Source organism: Choloepus didactylus, chromosome X (genome assembly GCF_015220235.1).
Source record: "Choloepus didactylus isolate mChoDid1 chromosome X, mChoDid1.pri, whole genome shotgun sequence".
NCBI classification, from domain to species: domain Eukaryota; kingdom Metazoa; phylum Chordata; class Mammalia; order Pilosa; family Megalonychidae; genus Choloepus; species Choloepus didactylus.
The window spans coordinates 32,123,772-32,146,476 of record NC_051334.1 but is presented as its reverse complement, the minus strand read 5'-3'; the positions used below and the strand labels follow the sequence as shown (position 1 = coordinate 32,146,476).

Sequence of the window (22,705 nt, the reverse complement as noted above, 5' to 3'; positions counted from 1 at the left end):
TAAGTTTATTCCTAAATACTTGATTCTTTTGGTTGCTATTGTAAATGGATTTTTTTCTTGATTTCCTCCTCTTTTTCTTGATTTCCTCCTCTTGTTGCACATTACTTGTGTATAGGAACACTACAGATTTTTGCATGTTGATCTTGTAGCCTGCCACTTTGCTGTATTCATTGACTAGTTCTAGTAGCTTTGCTGTAGATTTTTCTGGATTTCCTACATATAAGATCATGTCATCTGCAGATAGTGAACGTTTTACTTCTTCCTCCCTGAGAGGCCTTTTTAAACCTTTTTTTAAAAATGAAATTTTATTGAGTTATATTCACGAACTATACAACCCATCCGGAATATATGATCAGTCGCTCTCAGTATCATCACATAGTTGTGCATATAGCCCCATCATCAATTCTGGGAAGCCTTTTGCATTTGAGAGACTGAAAAAAGACCACAGATAGAGCATAAAGGAAACCTATTGTTCTAGAGTACTGGCTTTTTCTAGTGAAAAGGAACCAGAAAAATGTTTAGACCCACTGCTTATGGAAGATGCTGGAACATGTAAAGGCAAAGCTATTAAAATCCCATTTTTTATATATGTTCTTCTATATATGTTAAAACTTGGGAGTCCAACTAGGTGTATTAAAGATCTCTAAGGCCATATATCCAGGAGAGTTAGTTTCTGGCATATAAAAGGAATTTGAATTATTTTAATCTTAAAGATACTGTCTACCATTTGGAAAATTAGCATTATGCCTAAAGAATGGAAACAGGCAAGCTTCCTCTTTGAAAGAATAACAACCTGTAAAATACAAATTTGGAACAGATTATTACACATCAGGCCATGTCTAGGTAGTTTCTTGTTCATTTTATGAAGTTAATAGACTAGTTTACTGAAAGAAGGAATAATTTTTAAAGATGAGAAAGGTCTCCAAGAGCTTAGATACATTCACTAAAATCAACTTTGATGATTTCCAACTTTGATGAAAGCCAACTTTATATCAAATGACATTAAATAATTTGTAGAAATATTGTATGGTATTAGGAAGATAAATTATTTGGTGGGTTTATTCAGTTGGTTGATCTAATGGAATGGAATGACTATAAAGTATTTTGATTTCTATAACTTATTTATAAAATTTCCCATGACATTTCTATGGATAAGGTGAATGCTCCTATCTCTGTATGGATTGGGAGAGGTTGTCTATGTTTTAATATAATCCTTTGTAGTTCTGATGTATGTGCCAGAGAATTGAACTGAAAATTATTGGGGTCCCTTATTCAACCAACAGAATCAGAAAAATCTGGTGAAAGAAACCATTTGAGCATTTAGCTAAGGCACTTTGAAGAGTTTGGCCCTACAGGAGTGGTTAGTGGAGAGTTTCCTCCCGTATATGAGTTTAGAGGGTTTATAGCAATATCCTGTGAAGTTAGAACATCAGATACAAACTCACCTTTAGTATTTTAAATCTGAAAAGGCACATTTATTGTTTGAAATTTTGCTGCTAAAAATGCAATCTCTCAAAGCAATGGGGCAAATTTGGAATAAGAAACGTGTGACTTCACATACATACATGTAAATGCAAATGAGTAAGTATGTATGTATGCATGTGTATGGGGGACGAGGGAGAGAGATCGTACTTGGGCACAAGCTTGTGTGTAAACCAAGAAGGGTAATATAGCTTCTTCGTAAATGAATGCAATCTTAGGCAGCAATATAGTATTGAGATTACAGGAACTAACATGGTCTGTGCTTGTTTAAATACACTTTATAATTTAGGCCCAATGATTGGCACTGTATTTTAGCTTGATTTCTTCAGGATATGAAGTCCTATGGAGAACATTTGCAGAACCAGGGGTTATTTGATCTGAAGGAAAACCTAAACAGAGATAAGCAACACATAAGCAGCACCATCTTATTGAAACAGGAGGACATTTTCTCTGTGTTACTTCGGAAGGTTCTGCTATCAAAAATAGGCAGAAGATGATGACTCTAGATGTCTTCTGCCCAGATCTCATTTCTGAGCCCATTTCCTTCCATCTCTTTCTCTTCTGGATATCTCCCCCTTGAAGGACAAAAAAAAAAAAAAAAAGATACCTCAAATTTAACTCATTGTGTTACCTCCCTCTAAACCAGCTTCTTTTAATAGAGTCTCCATTTGGGTTATTTCCCCACCATTCTCCATGACACCTATACCAGAAGCATGTAGTTATCCCAGACTCAGTTCTTGTCTTTCCTTTATAACCCTCTACATACAATCAATCACAGTATTTTTTGACTGTATCTCATATGCATCATTTCCTCTTGGTTTCAGTTACCATTTCCCAAGTAACACCCATATTGTAGGCACCTGGAGGTACTTACTTCCAATCTTAGTCTTCTTCAATCCAATTTCCACACTAACTTTTGTGTGGTTTCCCAAAAAGAAATAAAAGATATCCTAACTTGAAGGGAAAGAAGTAAAGCTATCTCTATTCACAGATGACATGATCCTTTATATAGAAAATCCCAAAGAATCCACAAGAAAACGAATAGAACCAATAAATGACTTTAGTAAATTTATAGGCTACAAGATTAGTACCCAAAAATCAATTGTGTTTCTATATACTGGCATTGAACAATCCAAAATGGAAATTAAGAAAACAATTCTGGTAACAATTGCATCCAAAAACAAAATATCTACAAATAAATTTAACCGAGGAAGTGAAGGACTTGAACACTAAAACTATAGAACATTGCTGAAAGAAATTAAAGACCTAAATGCAAGACATCCCATTTTCATGGAAAGGAAGACTTAATATTGTTCAGATGTCAACACTACGCAAAATGATCTATAGATTCAAAGCAATTCCTGTCAAAATCCCAGAAGCCTTTTTTTATGGAAATGGAAAAGCCAATCCTCAAATTCATATAGAATCACAAGGGGCCCCAAATAATCAAATCTGTCTTGAAAAAGAGTAACAAAGTTGCACTTATGATGTCAAAACTTACACAAAGCCTCAATATTCAAAACAATGTGGTACTGATGTAAAGATAGACAGTGTAGACCAAAGGAATAGAAATGAGAGTCCAGAAATGAACCCACACATCTATGTTGAACTGATTTTCAACAAGGATTTTAGGTACATTAAATAGGAGAAAGAATGATCCCTCAGTAAATAGTGCTGGGAAAACTGGATGCCTACTTGCAAAAGAATGAAGTTGAACTTCTCCCTCACATCATCTACAAAAGAATTAACTCAGAATGATCAAGGATCTAAAGCTAAGAGCCAAAACCATAAAAGTCTTAGAAAAAAACATAGAGGGAAAGTCTTCATGGCTTTGGATTCGGCAGTATTTTCATAGATATGACACCAAAAGCATGAGCAACAAAAGAAAAAATTAGATTAAATGCATCTCATCTAAATTTGAAACTTTTGTACATCAAAAGACCTTATCAAGAAGGTGAAAAGACAAACTAAAGAATGGTATAAAATAGTCACAAATCATATATCTGATAAGGGTTTAACATCCAGAATATATAAAGAACTGCCACAAGTCAACAACCAAAAGATAAATAGCTCAATTAAAAATGGCAAAGGACTTGAATAGACATTTCTCCATACAAGATATGCAGATGCCCGATAGGCACATGAAAAGATGCTCAGCATCATTGGTCATCAGTGAAATGCTAATCAAAACTACAATGAGATGCCACTTCACACCCACTAGGATGGCTATTATTTTAAAAAGAATAGAAAGTAAGTGTTGGTGAGGATGCGGAGAAATTATCACCCTTGTACATTGTTGCTGGGATTGTAAAATGGTGCTCCCATTGTGGAGAACAGTTTGGTGGTTCCTTGGAAAGGAACATAGAATTATGAATTATGTCCTTAGGAACATAGAATTACCTTTTGAGCTGGCAATCCCACTTCTGGGTATAAATCCAAAAGAATTGAAAGCAGGGACTCAAACAGATATTTGTACACCAGTGTTCAAAGCAGCATTATTTACAATAGCCAAAAGGTGGAAACAACCCAAATGTCCATCAGTAGTTGAATGGATAAACAAAATGTGGTATATACCTACCCTTGAATATTATTCAGCAATTAAAAAGGAATGAAGTTCTGATGCGTATGAAAGTATGAATGAACCTTGAAACATCATGTTGAGTGAAATCCTGATACAAAAGGAGAGATATTGTATGATGTCACGTATGTGAAGTACCTAGAACGAGGAAATTCATAGACACAGAAAGTAGAATACAGGTTACCAGGGGCTGTGAGGGAAGTTGGTAGTGGAAGAATGAGGAGTTCTTTGCTCAATGGTGCAGAGTTTCTATTTGGAGTGATGAAAAAGTTTTGGTAATGGATGGTGACGAGGGTAGCACAACATTGTGAATGTAGTTAATACCAATGAATTGTATGCTTGAAGGTGGTTAAAATAGGAAATGTTGAGTTGTATGTATGTTGTCACAATAAAAAGTTAAAAAGAAACTATTTAATACCGTTTGTCCTCTTTTTAAAATCCTTAATGGTGTTTTGTCCTCTAAAGAATTTTATTTCTTTGACCTACAAAATCTTTTATTACCTAACCCCTGTCTGTCTCTCTAGATTTGTCACCCATTCATCCCCTCATATTCTTCAACCTACATTCTATTACACCAGATACCCCTGTTATTCAGAATAATATTCTCTGTAATGTCTGCTTTAAAAACTCTTACTGCATATACAACACTCAAGTCTTCCTCCATGAATCTGGATATTCTAGGTAGTGATGGCCACTTCCTTCTTTTTACTGTCTCTGTATCCTAATTATACTTCTGTTTTAGCATCTCATACACTATTGCAGTTAGTATTTACAGGCTTTCCTCTTTTTACTAGAATCTATGCCAAGTTCTATGATATCTGGTTCTCAGTCATTCTTGAATGCACAGTGTCAAATATAAATGATTGGTAATGCTTGTTGGGTGGCTGAAAGAATCTGTGTGAAGATGGTTGGATGCAATTCCAATGAGGAATTTTTGCTTAACGAAAGGGAAAACTTGATTGCAAGGCACTTAAGTGTACAGACTCTGACTCACACTCTCCCTGCTCTGTCCATCACCTACAGCATAACTTAGGGCAAGTTATGTAAATATTCTAGGCTTCAGCTTCAACATGAAGATTATAATAGAACCTACATTATAGGGCAGCTTTAAGGAGTTAAGAATGTAAACTACTTAGAAAAGTGCCTAGAATATAGTAAGCACTCTTACATATCAATTAATATTATTGTCATTGGCTAGAGAATTCTTACAGTGGAGTAGGGGTGGTGGGAAGTGGTGAGCTGTTCTTCATTCGCGACATTAACACAAACAGGAATTGAATGCCATTTGTTCAAGTATGTTATAGGAGAGATTCCATACTGAGTTGGAGGTTAGAATTGATAACTCTCCAAGGTCCCTTCCAATAAAAGGAAATGCTGGTCAACCTCTCTAGCGGAAGCAGAATCCTTCCTAATTCTGCAGAGAACTTCTGATTGAAGAACATGATTCTTAAAATGACCAATAGGAAAAACCAGTCTGGAAGCAATGGCAGAATATAAAGTCAAGAAGAAGTTGAATACTACATTCTGCCAATTCTTTCCACCAGCAATTATAATTTTCAATAGTGGTTAAATAAATCTGGAAGAAGTAGAGAATAAATGGGCCAGGTTTTCAATGACAATATTTTTTGGACATTACTATTATTTTTAGTGGCATGTATCATTTTAGCTACTGAAACAGTGAGTGTGGTACAGATAACAAAATGTGCTGTATCAGCTAATTTGAAGATATTAAAATAAATGAGCAAAGAATGAACCCTTGGTGGGAAAGAAAATCGACTAATGAAAAGTAGTTGTTCAGAAAGATTATTTATAATGGGTCCTATTCTATCGTGGCTTGAACAGAGGGTATGCAACTAAAAGTGTTCATAGTATATACCTTTGGGGAAAAAGTCTGTGAAATGGTAAATCCTTTGGAATGAAGAAATAGAGGTTATTTATGAAGAGGACATAGATGAAAAATATTTTGATCTTTCTCTCTAGTTTCTAATTTTATATTTGGTGAATAAAAAGCATTCTAAAAAAGATAAACTTAAATGTGGTGGAAATAATTTCACTAAGCCAAGTGGCAAGAATTGTTGCTCATGAAGCAACAATTATAATAATTAGTGCTTTCATGTGCTTTTTTCTACATATGTTGCACGTGATGCTGTCCCTATTTCACAAATAATGAAACCAAAATACAAATACAAGTTCACGAAGCTTGCAAGTGACAGAGCTGGGACTGGTAACCCAGATCAACTTGGGCTTTCTCCTAATCTCTCAATTGCATAGGAGAAAATTACTATGTGACCTGAGAAAATTATGTAATTTTTCTCAGTTCTGGTTTGCTCATCAGCAAAACCTATCTGATAGTGTAATGTAATTTTACTTGTAAATTTAACTCATACATGCAAATATATGATATATACTTATATTTTAGCACATCATACACTATTGCAGTAAGTATTTGTCTATCTTCCTTTTACTTCTGGAACAACACTGCCCATCAGGGGAGCCACTCACTACAGTTGACTGTTTTGAGCACTTGAAATATGGTTATGGTACATTTGAAGTAATGGACTTTTTATTTAATTTAATTTTAATTTATTAAATATAAGACTAGGACTGAATTTTTAGAAAAAAATTATGCTTAGAAGAACTTGGGTAATGTGAATCTACTATTTCAATCATAAATTTTTAAAATACTAGATGTATATCAGGTATTTCTGATGAAAATTCAGCATGCAAAATGAGGTGGGTTTTAAGTGTAAAATACATACCAGATTTCAAAGACTTTTTTATGCCTTGTGGTAACTCATTTAACCATTTTGGTGTTAGGTAGGGTTGAAAGAACACAATCTCTAGATTACTAGATCTGGCCTCCATCTTGGCTTTATGACTTATTAGCCAAGTAGTGTTGGGTATATCCTATAAACTCTCTCACACTCAGTTTATCAAATGAATTCAAAGATAACTATGATAATAATACCCAACACACAAAATTAAAGGAGAAATATATGCAAATTTGTTGGAACAATAATATTCTTTACCAATGTAGAATTTCATTTTAATATGGTCTCAAGGGGAAGAGTGGCCCTTTGGGACTGTGAAAAAAAATTCAAAACTTTCCATTATAGCACAATGTGATTTTTTAAAAATAAATTTTGAATTGGAGTAAAAAGAACAGTGTACAAATCATAAATATAGCTTGAAGATCTTTCACAACAGTAACATACTTTTGGTTCCATACCCAGATATAAAGATAGGACATTACTGGCAACCCAGTGGAACCCATCATGCCCTGGCATAGTTATTACATCTAGCCGCCGCCTCAGAGTCAACCTTGATCCTCACAATATCTCAGATTAGTTTTGATATATTTTGAATTGCTGTAAATGGAATCACATACTATATATTTGCATGTAGTATTCATTCATTAGCCATTCTACAGTTCAGAGAATCTGCTTTACAATGCTGTTAGGAATTTAATTGAATATGTCTTTTCCTGGAAATATTTATGCTTTTGATTGGTTATATACCTAGGATCTGAACTGCTGGATTGTTGTGTATATGTATATTTAGCTTTATGGACATCATAAAAAGTGTTTTGCCAAAGTTATTCTACAAATGTATAATCTCACTAGTAGTGAGTGAAGGTAAAAATTTCTCCACATTCTCTTCAATACTTGACATTGTCAAACTTCTTAATTTGAGCCTTTCTAGTGGGTGTAAAATGGTACCTCACTGTGTTTTTAATTTGCATTTACTGATGACAGATGAAGTTGAGCACTTGTTCATTTGTTTATTGACCATTTCAATAGCCTCTTTTGTGTAAAGCCTATTTTTCTGTTGGATTGTCTGCATTTCTCTATTTGATTTGATATAGTTATTTTTAAATAAATATATTATATATTCTGTATATGAATCGTTCATTGGTTATCTATTGCAATTTCCTTTTTCCTCTAAGTACCTTCCTTTTTCACTTCTTGATATCTTTTTGATAAACAGAAGTTTTAAATTCAATAGTCCACTTCAATATTTTCTGCACAGTGTATTTTTGGCCTAAATTTAAAAGTAAAATTTCCTATTCTAAGATCCTGAAGATATTATCTTAGCCTAGGTTACTATGTGAAAGGATTATTGCTTTACTTTTTTTTTTTTTTTTTTTTTTTTTTTTTTTTTTTGAAAGTCAATGTATGTATTTATTATATGGAAAAGTCATGGAAATATACAGAATATTGATTTAACCATAAACTGTGATACAATTATGAGGATCCAGGAAAGGGGTATAAGAAAACTAAAAATCAAGAAATTATGGCATAAGCATATTTAAAATTAAAGACATATTACATGCTAGAACAGCTAAGTGCTAAAAGTGGCTGCCCCTAGATTTCAGGAAGTTGGGGCCATTGAGGGTACTTTTAATTACAAATCTTGTAAAATAATTCTTAGAGATGAATTTGTGTGAATGTGTCATTTTGAATAAAAAATAAATGCATACCTATCAATTGGAAAAGATGATTTTTCAATAGAGAATAGTCACTGAAGAGTAACTTCAAATTCTAGGTGCTTACATATAGGTAGATTTGAATCAGCACATGCTGATATCCAACTGGGTCAAAACAGGTGTTAGATAAAGCATATGGACTCTTTTTTAAAAAGAAGACAGATGATCATCTGCAGGAAAAAAGTGAAAATTTAACTGGACTGCTTAATTTAAAAAAAGTAATGATATCACTAAGAAATCAGTAGGGACAATACCAATAAAATTCTTTCACTTTTATGGCAAAAAATACCATAAATGAGGATGAAAGAAAAAAGTTGGGAAAAATATTTGTTTAACAATGTTCCAAAAGAGAAACTGTTAACGGGGTATGAATAGGCAATTCAGAAATTAAGATTCACAAAATAAAATTCATTTGTAATCAAAGAACTGCAAATAAAAAGAACACCATTGTCTCAACAAAGATTTAAACAATTAAAATGAAAAAATAATTTTGAAAGGATGTGGGGAATTAGCATTCTCATGTACTTTTTGAAAAGCAGTTTTATAAAATATACAAAGTATAAAATGTACATGCCCTGACCCTGAAATCTCATTTCTGGAAAATACTTTAAGATGAAACAGAAACTAGCTAAGCAAATTACAGCACATCTCCAATGGAATACCAGGACCTAAACAAGTAAAAAAAGCAGATTATGTAATGATATATGTAATATGATGCCATTATGTGCAAAACCATATGCCTTTAACAGGTAGATAACTAGAGGGATGTTCACTAAACTGTTAGGGTTTTCTCTGAATGATTTAACTACTATTTATTAAGTACCTCATTTAATCCTCACAATTTAGTCTTGAACCACACAACTTTAAGTGGCAGAGCTGTTTCTCAAAGCCCCACTCAAAATTTCAGATTTTTCTTTCCTAATACCAAGTTTATTATCTTCTAAAAAAAGCATTACATGCTGCTGAGCTGTACACTTAAAGTTGGTTAAAATGGCAAATTCTTATATATATCGTACCACAATAATATTGAAAAAGGCATTAAAAATTCTCCAACATGTAGTCAAAATATTTGCAGTAATTCTGTTGGCTTGATGGCAGGAATTATAAGTACTTGTAATTTTTTTTTTAGTAAAAATTAAAATCCAAGGGATGCTTTTCAAGTGCTCCACCTGTTACTAAGAACTAGTTTTCAGTCCAGACACTTGGAATCCATCAATACCTAACATTTGCCTAACCACTTACGGTTTGCAAAAGATGATTGCTCAGTGCACTACCTTATTTTACTTGTTCATCACTTTCAGAGATGTCTTATTACAATAAACTTTGTCATATTTGTGAGCACATTATGAAGGGGAACAGCAAGTTTTTATCCACAGTATTGGCACAAAATGTGGGGTGGGGGCATGAATATATTTAGTGTCCTGGAGAACAAAATCAATTATCTGGATGTCTGTACTACACCATTCCACCCCAGTCCAGCACCCAACAGGCGGTCAATGCTAGTTATGACACTGGTCTCTTGAGAACGAGACTGCCTGATAGCACAATTTCAAAACAGAGTTTTGACTACTGCTTAGGGTTAAGCTTAGTAAAAAGCTAATAGTTAAATATATTATTCAAAAGATACACAGACTTTTTACAAAGTTGATACAAATGGCCTGCAAAACACTGATACAGGTCCACAAATATCTTGTGCTTTATGAGTTATGAAGAATCGCAGCTCTGCATAAAACACCAGCTTTGGTACTAGTCAGACATATGCAGCTTAACATTTACTCATTTACAACCTTGCACATCTTGACTCTAGTTGTCCGGGACTTGCCTTGCTAGGTTGTCTCTTTAAGAAATAAATGAAATTCCCTGAAAACACCCAGCTAAATTTTGCATTAACCCATCCATAAATGCAAGGCCTAGGAATTAGAGCCTACCTCAGATCATCTACCTCCGTGCTTAACATCAAATGTGTCAAACATTTAGAAACATATTTGCCTCCAAACAAAAAAAGTTATTTTCTAGTCTCTCCCAATTCCTACCTTTGCATATAGCTACCACCCATGAGATTATAACCTGCTGGACTCAACTAGTTCAAGAGAGCCCATGAAGGAATGAGTTACTGTGCAATAGAAAGATGCTATCTTATTGCTCCCTGTGGAATCGCACAGCTCTCTAATACTTACTCTCCTAAAACACTACCCCATTAAAATGGATCAACACATATGAATCACTGACATATACAGAAAAGAAAGAAAACAGGCTTAAACAATGACTTTATTGCCTAAATACATAGAGAAATTTATGCAACCAGGGCAGAAGCTGTGGATGATTCGTATTTCCAATTTGGGGGGAGAACTCGCTTTGTCTTATAATATCGAGCTAATCGGTGAATTCGGCTCTCAATCAGAATCAGACGGAATTTAGCATCTTTATCTTTTCTGTTCCTCTCAAGATGCTTTCGAACAGCAACAGCTTTCTTAATTAGATGATAGAGATCCTCAGGAAGATCAGGAGCAAGTCCTTTGGACTTCAGAATTCTCAAGATTTTATTGCCTGTCACAAAACGTACTTGTGCAACACCATGTGAGTCTCTCAGGATCACACCTATTTGTGAAGGAGTCAGGCCTTTCTTGGCCAGTTTGTAGATTTGCTCCTTCACGTCATCAGATGTCAACTTCAACCATGTGGGGACGCTGCGGCGATAGGGCAGAGCCGACTGGGACAGGCCCTTCCCAGGAGCATGCATGCGACCCATGATGGCGGCAGTCAAGCAGTTGAAAAAAAAAGCTATTGCTTTACTTTTGACATTACAATCCACCTAGGATTGCTGGTGTGAGGTAGGGACGAATGTCCTTTTTTTTCCAAATAGGTCCTATCAAAGCAGCACCATTTATTGCAAATACCATCCTTTCCCCAATGTTCTGCCGTGTCACTTCTGATATAAAAGTAAATCAAGTTCCTATGCATTAATGGGCTTGTTTATAGACTCTCATTGGTATCATTTGTCTCTATGCCTATCCATATGCCAATATCACATTGTCTTGAATACTATAGTTCTATGATAAATTTTGATATCTGGTACTATAAGCCCTCCATATTTGTCCCTCTCCCTCTTTTTAAATATTATCTTGAATCTTTACCATTCCATTTAAATTTTAGAATCAGCATGTCAACTCCCTGCCCCCCCCCAAAAAAAAAAAATCTTTTGTTGTTCTAATAAGATTCCGTTTCACTGAATCTGTAGATTAATTTGCGGAGAATTAGCATCTTTACTATGTGAAGTCTTTCAATCCATGGACATGGAATATCCCTCCATTTACTTAGCTCTTTAATTTCTCTTAATAATGTTTCATAGTTTTTACTATAAAGGGTCTTAGACATTTTTGAGAGATTTATTCCTAGGTTTTAGGTATTATTGCTATTGTAAATTGTATTATTTTTAAATTTCATTCTCCATCTGTCTATTGTTGACATGGGGAAAAATAATTGATTTTGTTTCTTGGCTTTATATCCAAATACCATGCTAAATTTACTTATTAATTTGAATAGTTTATCTATAGCATCATTCGAATATACATACACAATCACAAGTTGTCTGTGACTGACAGTTTTATTTCTCCTTTCCAATCATTATTCCTTTTATTAGCTTTTCTATCCTATGGTGCTGTATAAATACTCAAGTAAAATAGAGTTATTGTAAATATTTTTTTTAGTGTAGGTCTCAGAGGCAGGCATTCAATAAATGACCAGTAAGTATGATATTTGATGTAGATTTGTTGCAGATTCTTTCTATTGCTATTCTAATAGGTTTTATTTTTCCTGGGTGCTAAATTTTAACAAAGATTTTTTTCGGGATCACTTGGGATGATCATATTATTTTTTTCCTTTACTCTGACATAGTAAATGTCCAATTGCATTGCTTAGTTTTCTAATGTTAAAACCTTGTATTCCTGAAATAAACCAAATCTGGATGAGATACATAATCATTTAAAAATGTTGCTAGACTTTCTTTGCTAACATTTGATTTAGGGTTTTCCCATTTATGTGCATGAAAGAGATTGGCCCATTATTTTCCTTTTTTGTAATATCTTCATTAGGTTTTAGTACCTGGTTATGCTGGCTTCAGACGACCAGTTGGAAACTTGCCATTTGTACTTGGCATTTTTTTATGTAAAGGCTTTTACTCGAAGAGTCAATATCATTAATAACCATAAAACTATTCACATTTTCCATTTTTGTCAGTTTCAGTAGTTTGTGTCTTTCTAGGAATTGGTCTAATGGATCTATATTTACAAATATTTTCATATAAAGTTCTATTTGGCCCAATTGGTATTTAAAAACATTTGTATTAGTTATAAATATTTGAAATTCAGGAAATGTGGTATAAAACTCTAGATTCCTAGCTTCTCTTGAAAGGGCAGGTGATCTGATGACCCTGGGCCTTTTCTCCCACAGAATAAATTCAAGAGGCATCAAGTAGCTCTGTGGTTTAGCATGGGCTCTACATTTAGCCACAATAACTGTCATTCCCCATTCTCTTACACCAATATCATTTTATACATTTATATTATGTATATACATTCACATTTTTTATTTCTTGTATGTGGAAAATTCCAGTGCCAAGAGCCAGAATGAAGCATAGAACAATATTTTTATTTCACCCACTTGCTTTCAAATAAGACACATAATGGAGCATGGCCCTATCTTAAATGTGTAAAAATGAAAGATTTTCAACTCTTCTAGAAAATGTAAGCCTTAATAGTCTATAGTTAAACTAATTTTAGTGTCATGCTGAAATGATTTGCTGTTATGTATTAAAGTTCTATTATGTGGTAGATTTATCACACCTGAATTGAGCAAAGGCTGATGTGCCATCAACTGAGACCTAAATCATTACCGATGACAAGCATCTTAATATTCATCAGGGTTTTCGGAACACTTTCACATTTGTTGATCTTTCGAAACCTAACAGTGCCCTAGCTGGCAGGGTACCAGGGCAGGTAGTAGTATCTCCATTTCTAAATGGGAAAACTGAAGCACAGCAAGATTAAGGGTTTTGCCTGCAGATGTTACCAAGTTGGGCAATTCAGGCAGCCTGTACTTATAATATAAGTCCAGTGTTGTACAGCAGATTCACCAGTTGTGCAGAGATTCGCCTATAAGCTTAATGCCCCTTTTAATTATTGAAGATCTAGAACTTAAGGTGGAGAGAGCAGGACTTCACATGTAAGTATCACCACCTATGGGTCTTCAAACTCACCATCAATAGTCTATTGGTAGCATAAATGACTTGTCAGAAGCTATTTTATTGAAGAAGAAAGATTGAGAAAAGAAGGCTCTGGGACAATAATCGGGTGAAAAACCCCATATTGATAACTACAGTGGTGGTATTCAGCTTTGAGACCTTCATGTACTATGCAAAAGGCATGTATTACTCCATTAGACATTAAGCACAAAAGTAAGGAGGCCACCTCAAGGAGTTAAGAGACTATGAGGCACAAAACAATAAGGCACAGTAAAACCTCCAGCTAGAGAGGAATACCTGGGAATGTAATGAATGCTGGAAAGAACACTGTCATGCTGGAATGCTCCTTAGGTCTCCTGTTCTTTATTTTCTGGTATCCCAATTGAATAGACTGGTGGGAGTTGGCGAGTACAGAGTTTATTGAGCTGCCACAGAACATTAAATAATAGCCCGCCAATAATAACAGCTGCAGTAGCAATGGGACCCTTCCAGATTTATTCATTAGTACTCTATAAACTCATAAAAATAAATAATATATGGAACTGAGTGAAACAAAGCACAGAAAAACCTGCTCCTCTAAGTTAAAATTTCACTATATTTTCTACAGGATCACCAGGCAGAATTTCTCTTAACAAATCAGACAGTCATATTTACCCATTAAAAACCAGTCCTTACCAAGAGCACATGTTCTTGATCTGGAAGTCTAAGGATTTTATTGATTTTTTTTATGATTTAAACAAATAGGGGGTTATAACGTCAAAAAGTGTTTTTAGATCAAATTAGAACATTTGGCTTCCAGTCCTTCTCATGTGGGTTAGATAAAATGTTTAGTTAAAACTACTCAAGAATAAACATCTGCTAAAATAAAATATGAAAGATTCAAAACAAAAAGGGATTCAGCATTTATACATGTTGCTGTAGGTTATATAGCACAAATTAGGAGGGATATATTTTATTTTGAATGCCCTAATAAGCAAATGGCATCACGGAAGAGTATGGGCTTGTAGCCAGACAGATATCTTGTCAAATTCCAGATACTCAACACTGTGTCTCCTTTGGCCTTAGGAAAGTTACTTAACCCATCTCAGTGACAGTTTCCTCATCTGTAAGCCTCACCTTTAGAAGTGACAGCCATGATTCCTTTGACTTCAGTCGGGAGATATTACAGGATCATTTAAATATGTACAAATAATGTTTTCAGAGAAACCACCAATGAGTGTTTCTTAATACATCAAAATATGTTTTTCCACACTGGACCATATGTTAGAGAGTGAAGATAAAAGCCATACCATTTGGTAGTAAGCTTCTTTGGTTAACAGCCTGTAAAAACATGTAAAACTGAGAAGAAAGTCATAGACTAAACTAAATGTTAGTGAGTAGGATTGTGCCCCATTTTTAGCTTCATTGCTAGTTTTGCTTTATTTCTTTCAATATCATATTTGATGTCACTTCTGTTTCATCATTGTAAATAAGTTGCTTATCCTTTTTATCTGCATAATTTTTTAAAGTAAGAAAATATCAAGAAATAAGTTATCTTTAAGAAGGCTCATTACACATAAAACTCATTTACTGGGGAATATATTATAGGGGCTTAGACTGCTGCCTCCCTCACTTTTAAAGTCCAGTTGCTGCTGCATTGTGGGGTCCATGGTCCGTAATTGTTTCTCTCACAGTGGACGTACCCCTCGGGAACCTTTGTCCCTCAGTGCAAATCCTGATGGACACAGTATAGCTCTCAAACTCTTATCACTGGCTTCAATAAATTGAAATAATCATGGCACTTAAGTTTTACCTCCCAGACTTGTCAAATTTTCCTTAGTTGCCTTTATCCAAATGTTCTCTTGGTTGCCATTTTTCACTTTTGCTTTGAAAAACCAACCCCACTAAACAGAGGAGCTCAGATGATAAATGTCCTTGGCACGTATAACAATATGAGATGTGAATTAAATGGGAGGGAAAAATCCTCCCCATTGTGAATCCGAGCATGGATGATAATGGAGTTGTGATTTAGCCCATGAAAATGTGTTAGACTAAGTGAACTGGCCTTTAGCTTCTCTCACTGCTGAGACAAAATGAAGACATAAATAAAAATTAATTTCTTTTCACTTCATGAAATGTTATAATTCATCGATTTTGCATTTATGTGTGTACTGTTTAGCTCTACAAAAATATGCACTATTTCTAAAAGCTCAGGGGATTCATGTACTTAAATGGGAACTCAGTGAAACACTGAATGAATATTCATTTTTCCTCTAGAGAAGAGGATTCTAATCCTAATACAGCAATTCTTTTAAAAATTATTTAGCTTCCTGTCACTCCCATTAGATCCAGTTCCTTAAACTTGCCTGCCAATTTTGTTACACCCATTCAGGCAATGTTAAGAAAGAACCAGCATCTTTGAGTGATTCCAGAGCTGGCTGATAATCTTCCAATTGCTTAGCTCCATCCTTTGAAATTCAAATTAGGGCCAATATTTCCAAGCAATAAACAGATAAATCCATACATTCAAGCACTCTCTACGTCTATTTATATTTGTGCATATGGCATTGCAAAAATCCGTCTGTGGGCAGACAGGTACAGCATGTGAGCAAGCAATTTCTAATTCGCTTATTTAATTTTGTTAAGAGCAGTAAAGGCCCTCTGCTCACATTGTAACAGAAGTGAATTCGAATCAGTTCAGTGAGAGTTTTCTGAGTGTAAGCTAGGTTTAAGCTGTGGCATATGTTACTGAAGGATATGTGTGCTCCCTTGTGTGGGAAGTCTTTAAAAAAGAATATACTTGAAGGCTAAAGATCTATTTATGAAAATTTAGTAAGTGCCTTTCTAGAGTAAAATAGATGACCCTCGGCAGTTCTTAGAAGATTTGACATAAAAACCATGATCAAATCAAATGTAAATAGCAACCAACACTTATATAACCCACATCAAATTTAAAACCACTTTTCCAATCCATAATCTTATTTAATATTTCCAGTAATTCTTTAAGGGGGTTTGTATTAGTATTTCATTGAAAGGTATTAAATGATTTAACCATAAAATAGTTGAGCAAGTTTCCATAGTCTCAGTGGAGAAAACCAGTATTACTGATCCCTCAAAGAATTGCCAGTAATATTACATGTAACTATGTATTTAAAGTGTTTTGCAATTGTAGAAGACATGCAATTGTCGGTAATCCAAGCAACTGACCAACCTAGGATTTGAATCTAAATTGTTTGACTCCAGATACTTTTTATCTTTTCCCCCAAAAATGCAAAACCCCAAAGTGATATCATATTTTATTTGAGAACTTGTCACAATAGATTATTAAAAATCTGATCTTTTAAAATAATTTTAATTAATTTACTTCGAATTGAAATGTTTTCTCTAAATTTTTCCTACTGTAATAAGTACATCTTAACCTCTAACAACTTTTTATGAGGTTTTTTTTGTAATGCCATGATATCATCCTCTTTTAAATAGGCCTTTATTCTGTTTGTATTTGGCACAGAGTACATGTTCAATAAGTGCTGTTTAAATAAATTCATGACTGATGAATAAGTAAAGTGGAAACTATCATCAACTGCAAGCTAAATGTTATCTAAATTGTAAATGCACTTCAATGAATTGTCAAAAATGATCCATAACCATTATTTGAATGCAAAGGGACACTTTTAATACTATTCTGAAAATAGTTGTCTTAAATAGGTTGCCATGTACCTAAAATAGTATTTAATTACAATTTTTTGTAGCTCATTCAAATAATGAAAAGTACTATGCTTTAAAACCCATCACATTAATATAATGTTCAGGATTTCTATATATTTCATAATGTTTAGCAACCTAGAATGTGAGGTTTTTATTGGATTTTTTTGTAGGATGTACTACTAGAATTAATAATTGCAAACTTACACCTATGGGGTTACAAGCCCAAGATGCTTCTTCAGTGGATGCTACCTGTGTACATCTTCTAACACTAGAGAGAAGATGATAGACCTATTTAGAAGTCTCAATTTATTTTTCTTTCATTTATGAAGATAACGCTACAATTTGAGTTAATCCCTTCCCTCCTTGATTCCTGTCTCCATTGGGAATGATGTGCTGCAATAAACATCCCACATTTTGACCTTCTGCGTAAGCATTGTCAAATTAAGCAGATGCTGTAGTTTGTGGCTAATGGGTAATATTTTCTCTGTTTGAAGCTGAGTTTTCCACAACTAATACAGTAACAGATATGTTAAATGCCATTTTACTTGATACACACTGACATGGTCACCAGGAAGCTCACTAAAAGAATTTCTGATATGTTTTGGAATTAAAAAAAATCCATTTACTTGGTTACAATAATTATATGGTTAAAATAGTTGAATTCATTGATTTAACTTAACACGTTTCCTGTGGGTACCTAGCATCACTATTTCAGGGCTATGGCTTCTGCTGTAAATGAGTGTAACTCAAAAGGTGTTGAGTAGAGAGAGAAACTATAAAAATATTTAAAAATCAGTTACATTATGCTGAAAGCAGTAACATTTTTATTGACATTTCTGAAGAAATCCTGAAAACTTACTTTCGACAGAGCTGCTATGAGTGCACGATCATTTTAATATTGTAGTAAGATGTTTACTGCCTTCTGCTTACCCATGCATAGGATTCCCCTCTCAAAGAGATGGTAGACTAAACAATTTTGGAAAAAAAATGTGGTTCTTGGAGCTACCTAAGGATAGGTGTATGATGCTAATTACATTTGTATTATTTGAATCATATATTAGAATTATCCAGGTGGATTGATCCAAACATGTAACATCAGGTAAAGTAGAAATCACCATGAGATTTATCTTAGATACTGAATATATTTGCTGAAGTTATGAGGTACAGGCCTTTTTTTCCAAGCACTAACTCTACAAAATAAAATATGTCCATATTTTGTTATACTTCCAGCTTTAAAGATCCAATAACTATGGGAAAACAATTCTTTTATTTATATGAGGTATAAAAAGTTGAAATTTTAGGCTCTAAAAGGCATCATAATGGAGTTGAAGTAATTGACGTTTTGTTTTTTCTTTGTTTCAAAAACTCCCTTTTCTCAGAAATTATTACAACATATGTATTTTTCCATCAAAGAATCATTGGTACTTGGACATGAGTAACATGCTAAAGGCATGGAAGTTATTACTCAGGGAGTATTAAAATGTATTCACTAGAGTAGTTTAAAAACATCGATTTTCAGTGTTTTTGCAATAACAATTTCAGGTAAATTTTTAAATCTACTTATGGATATATAATTTAAGTCACTGAGAATTTTCTTCCACAATCAGAACTTTTAAGTAATTCTAATTATCTGGATTGCTCCAAATAAGAGTCTTTTTAGGCACTCCATTTAGTAGTCAGAATTTTATTCTTGCGGTGTGTCTTCAGACCTAAGGAAGATACAGATTTTACATGTAATCATTGCAAAATTCTCAGTAATTTTATATTTATGTCTTTGCTATCTTATATTTACCATGGAGACATTCCAAATAGTGATATAATATCTGTTTCAGAGTGCTGGTATGAGTCTGCTTTTCAATGTAAGGTGAGGGTGAGTGCAATAATCTATAGACAAATGAAAGGCACAATGCTTATTTAAATACAAGCAGAATCAGGAAGGGAGTCCTTTACAACTCCTACAATATGTAGGAGACTCAAAATTTGATATTTTCACTCATTCATGCTATTTTTAATGAAATTCTGTTAACAGTTAATTGTTTGCTGATATTGTGGTGGGTTGTCTCTTCCCCAGGTATTGGGAGATCGATGGGCAAACATCTGCAGATGGACTGAAGACCGCTGGGTTCTTTTACAAGACATCCTTCTAAAATGGCAACGGTTTACTGAAGAACAGGTGAGTCACATGGGGGAAATTGTAGCTGTGAAAGACATGGAGATATGTTAAATTGGTATTCGTAACAAAGAATATATAATGATCTACTTTTAATATTTTTTCTTCTTTGCCATTCTTTCATTTTTCTTAGTGCCTTTTTGGTGCATGGCTTTCAGCAAAAGAAGATGCAGTGAACAAGATTCAAAAAACTGGATTTAAGGATCAGAATGAAATGTTAGCAAGTCTTCAAAAACTGGATGTATGTATTTCTTAACTGTCAGTAGTCCTTTAAAAAATCTAATAGTATACATTAAAAACATTATTTATTTGCTATACTCTAAAATCTTAAGCCAAATGCTCATTGTTTTTCCTTAGATCAAAATATATTCAAAGTTGCCGTATTGTTACTTCTAAAATTTTAATGGGGAAACATACAGGTAGATGTTCAACTTTGATTTTTAAACAAAATTGCATTCTTGATAAAATATGGCATACTTGGAATAAGACTTCAGTTAAAATTTAAATCAGCAATACTAAGAAATATTTGTGAATGGTCTATAAAATTCTAAACAGTATAGTTCTAAAACTAATACACTATAGTAGATTCTCTGAGTAACATAAGAGAAATACAAGAAATGGTTATCCTCATATATAGGGGATTTATACCCTAGTTTGGCAAACAAGAATAAACATTAAACAAACAAAATGGCTTTGATTATAAGTGTTTTGAGAAATGAGAGAACTTTAGCAGTAAAAGGAATCTAGGGAAGGCTTCATTGAGGCATTTTAAAGTGTCTTTAAAACCTGTCTTCCTCTGTGAATGGTATTATTTTACAGTAAAGGAGAGGCCAGTCTAAGATTGGGAGCTTAATATTTCAAATGAGATATTCCATAATTAGGATTTCTTTAAATTTTAAAAGATCATTTCTATTAAGTGTTAGCTTGATGTTAATTCTATTATAAAATGAGTCTATTATAAATAATGTTACATAATTTTACCTAAATGAATCCATTTATATTATGTATTATATTTTATAGTAATTAAATCATTTTGTTAATGCTAACTTTAAATAAATTTCTCCAGTTATCTTAATTATATACCATTTTGCCAAATGTTTATTTATATCATATTACTTTTGTTCCATTGTTATTAATTCTCTTTGGCCTTTTAATTTAAAATAGATTCACTTATGAATTACTTGCATTTATGATATGAGCTAGCATGTTATTAATAAGAAATAATCGTTCAAGGAATATATCCTTTCTTGGGTAAAGACAGATATTTAAAAAGTAACTATATAATGTATCAAAACATGAGTGCAAAAATATCAGGAGATATTGTTACAGCCATCTTTGGAAAATACGCTATGCCAGAGTAGTACATACTTATTTTGAGTGATAATGAATTCCTAATTTCAAAAGCTAGTGAAAATCGCTATGCATATTCTTGATGATTGGTAAAAACAATCAAAATCAGTCTTTGAAAGCTACAGGCTGACAAAATCCAAATATGTTAAAGCTAGAAGGGACCTTATAAATCCTCTAGTATATCTCCATTTCAGTTGCATGTCTAAGTGTCTTGGAAGCAGATACTCAGGTTATTTCATAAGAGAAGATTCTGGAGAAATAAGACATGGCATGTATAAGGTAACATTAGGAGCAGAGTTGAAATGAGCATTAAGGCATCCAGATTGAGGTTTAGGCCTTTTAAGCTATTTCAAGGCTTTTTGTATCGTTGGGTTCATTGAAACAAAAAATAACTCTGAGAGCTGTCATTTCTAACAATCGTGTGCCACTATGTTGAAATTTTGGGAAGTAAAAGGCTTTGCTAGCCTCAGGGCCATAAAAATGCTCTCTTAGCAAAGTCTCACTAATTTTCCATTGTGATTAAAATTCAAATTATGTCACTTTACTTGTGAACAAAGTGAAAATATGTTTTGTATAAGTTTTACCATTTGATAATTTAAGCCAATTAACAAAACCTGACAGCTGGTCTAGAATTTGAGGTAATATTCCCCTGCTGACTCAGGCAGTGAGTAAGAATTTAATGTTCATTAAAATATGTCACAATCTGAGACCCAAAACAGGTACCATCTGTCACTAGTTCCTCGTACATACCTAGGTATAGATGTGGTGTGCTAAAATTCTCTTTTATTTACAATCAGTGTAATTTATTTTGAAATAATCTCACTAATAACCCGTGGGATTTTCTTCTACTTTTCTTTGGGAGAGGGGGTGGGAACTCTGGTATTTCATTTCCTCTAAATCTTTTTTTTTTTTTTTTTTCATTTATGACTTACAGGCCTTCTTTTATGGTCAAAAGACTTTTTATTTGGTGTAAAGAATAAAGTTTAAAGGAGAGAAGAAACTGTGGTGTTTATGAGGTGAATTCTAAGGCTTGTAGAGTCACTGTCATTGGAGGGCCCAAGTAGAGAAGAAATCTGTCACTGGGGAAGTAGGCTGCTGGTGTGTTTACTGCTGGTACTTGCCAGTGAAGGAAGACTCAGGGAAACATGGTGATCCAAGAGATTGTGGTGTGCAGGGGCTACAGGAATCCTGTAGAATTGGCACTCTCAAGTGGCTGTGGGATCAAATGGTGGGACCCAAGTCTCTCCTGACCACACCATTTTCCCAGGACATGCTGCCTAGCCTTCTACTCTTGTATTCATTCGTAATGAATTCAGCCAAATAGAAATCAGTCATTCTCGGAGTGTGGTGTTCAGAGCAGCAGCCTCAGCATCACCTGGGAACTTGTTAGAAATGCAAATTCTTAGGTGCCAGCCCAGACCTACCGTTTCAGAAATTCTGGATATGGGGCCCAGTATTTTAACAAGCTTTCTGGGTGATTCTCTTCCTCACTAAAATTTGAGAACCCCTGCAACGGATCAGTCTACCAAAGTATAAGTGGTTAAAATGTATGGTAGCACTTCTTATGTATAGATAAGTAACTACAGAAAGATAGAAAATGTACGGAATTCAATTTTGCCACATAAAAGAAATTGTCTTGGTGTTACTCTCTCAGGCACGCTGCTGAGGAGAATAGGTTCCCAGTGTCCTAGGTATTTTGGAATTCTACATTCTTTT

At 33.9% G+C, this 22,705-nt stretch overlaps 2 protein-coding genes across 10 annotated transcripts in view; one reads left to right on the top strand and one right to left on the bottom strand.

The window, feature by feature from the left end:
- Positions 1-22,705, top strand: part of DMD (dystrophin) — a 2,178,366-nt gene that overhangs the window by 503,965 nt on the left and 1,651,696 nt on the right. For all 9 annotated transcript variants that reach the window (XM_037821041.1, XM_037821045.1, XM_037821047.1 and 6 more), the window contains 2 exons: positions 19,541-19,642; positions 19,773-19,880. In XM_037821041.1, the coding sequence (XP_037676969.1) occupies positions 19,541-19,642; positions 19,773-19,880 (210 nt within the window). The remainder of the gene's footprint in view (positions 1-19,540; positions 19,643-19,772; positions 19,881-22,705) is intronic.
- On the bottom strand, positions 10,797-11,314 carry LOC119522612 (40S ribosomal protein S13). The gene has a single exon (XM_037821065.1). It carries the CDS (start codon positions 11,293-11,295, stop codon positions 10,840-10,842), a length of 456 nt encoding a protein of 151 aa, XP_037676993.1. The 5' UTR covers positions 11,296-11,314; the 3' UTR covers positions 10,797-10,839.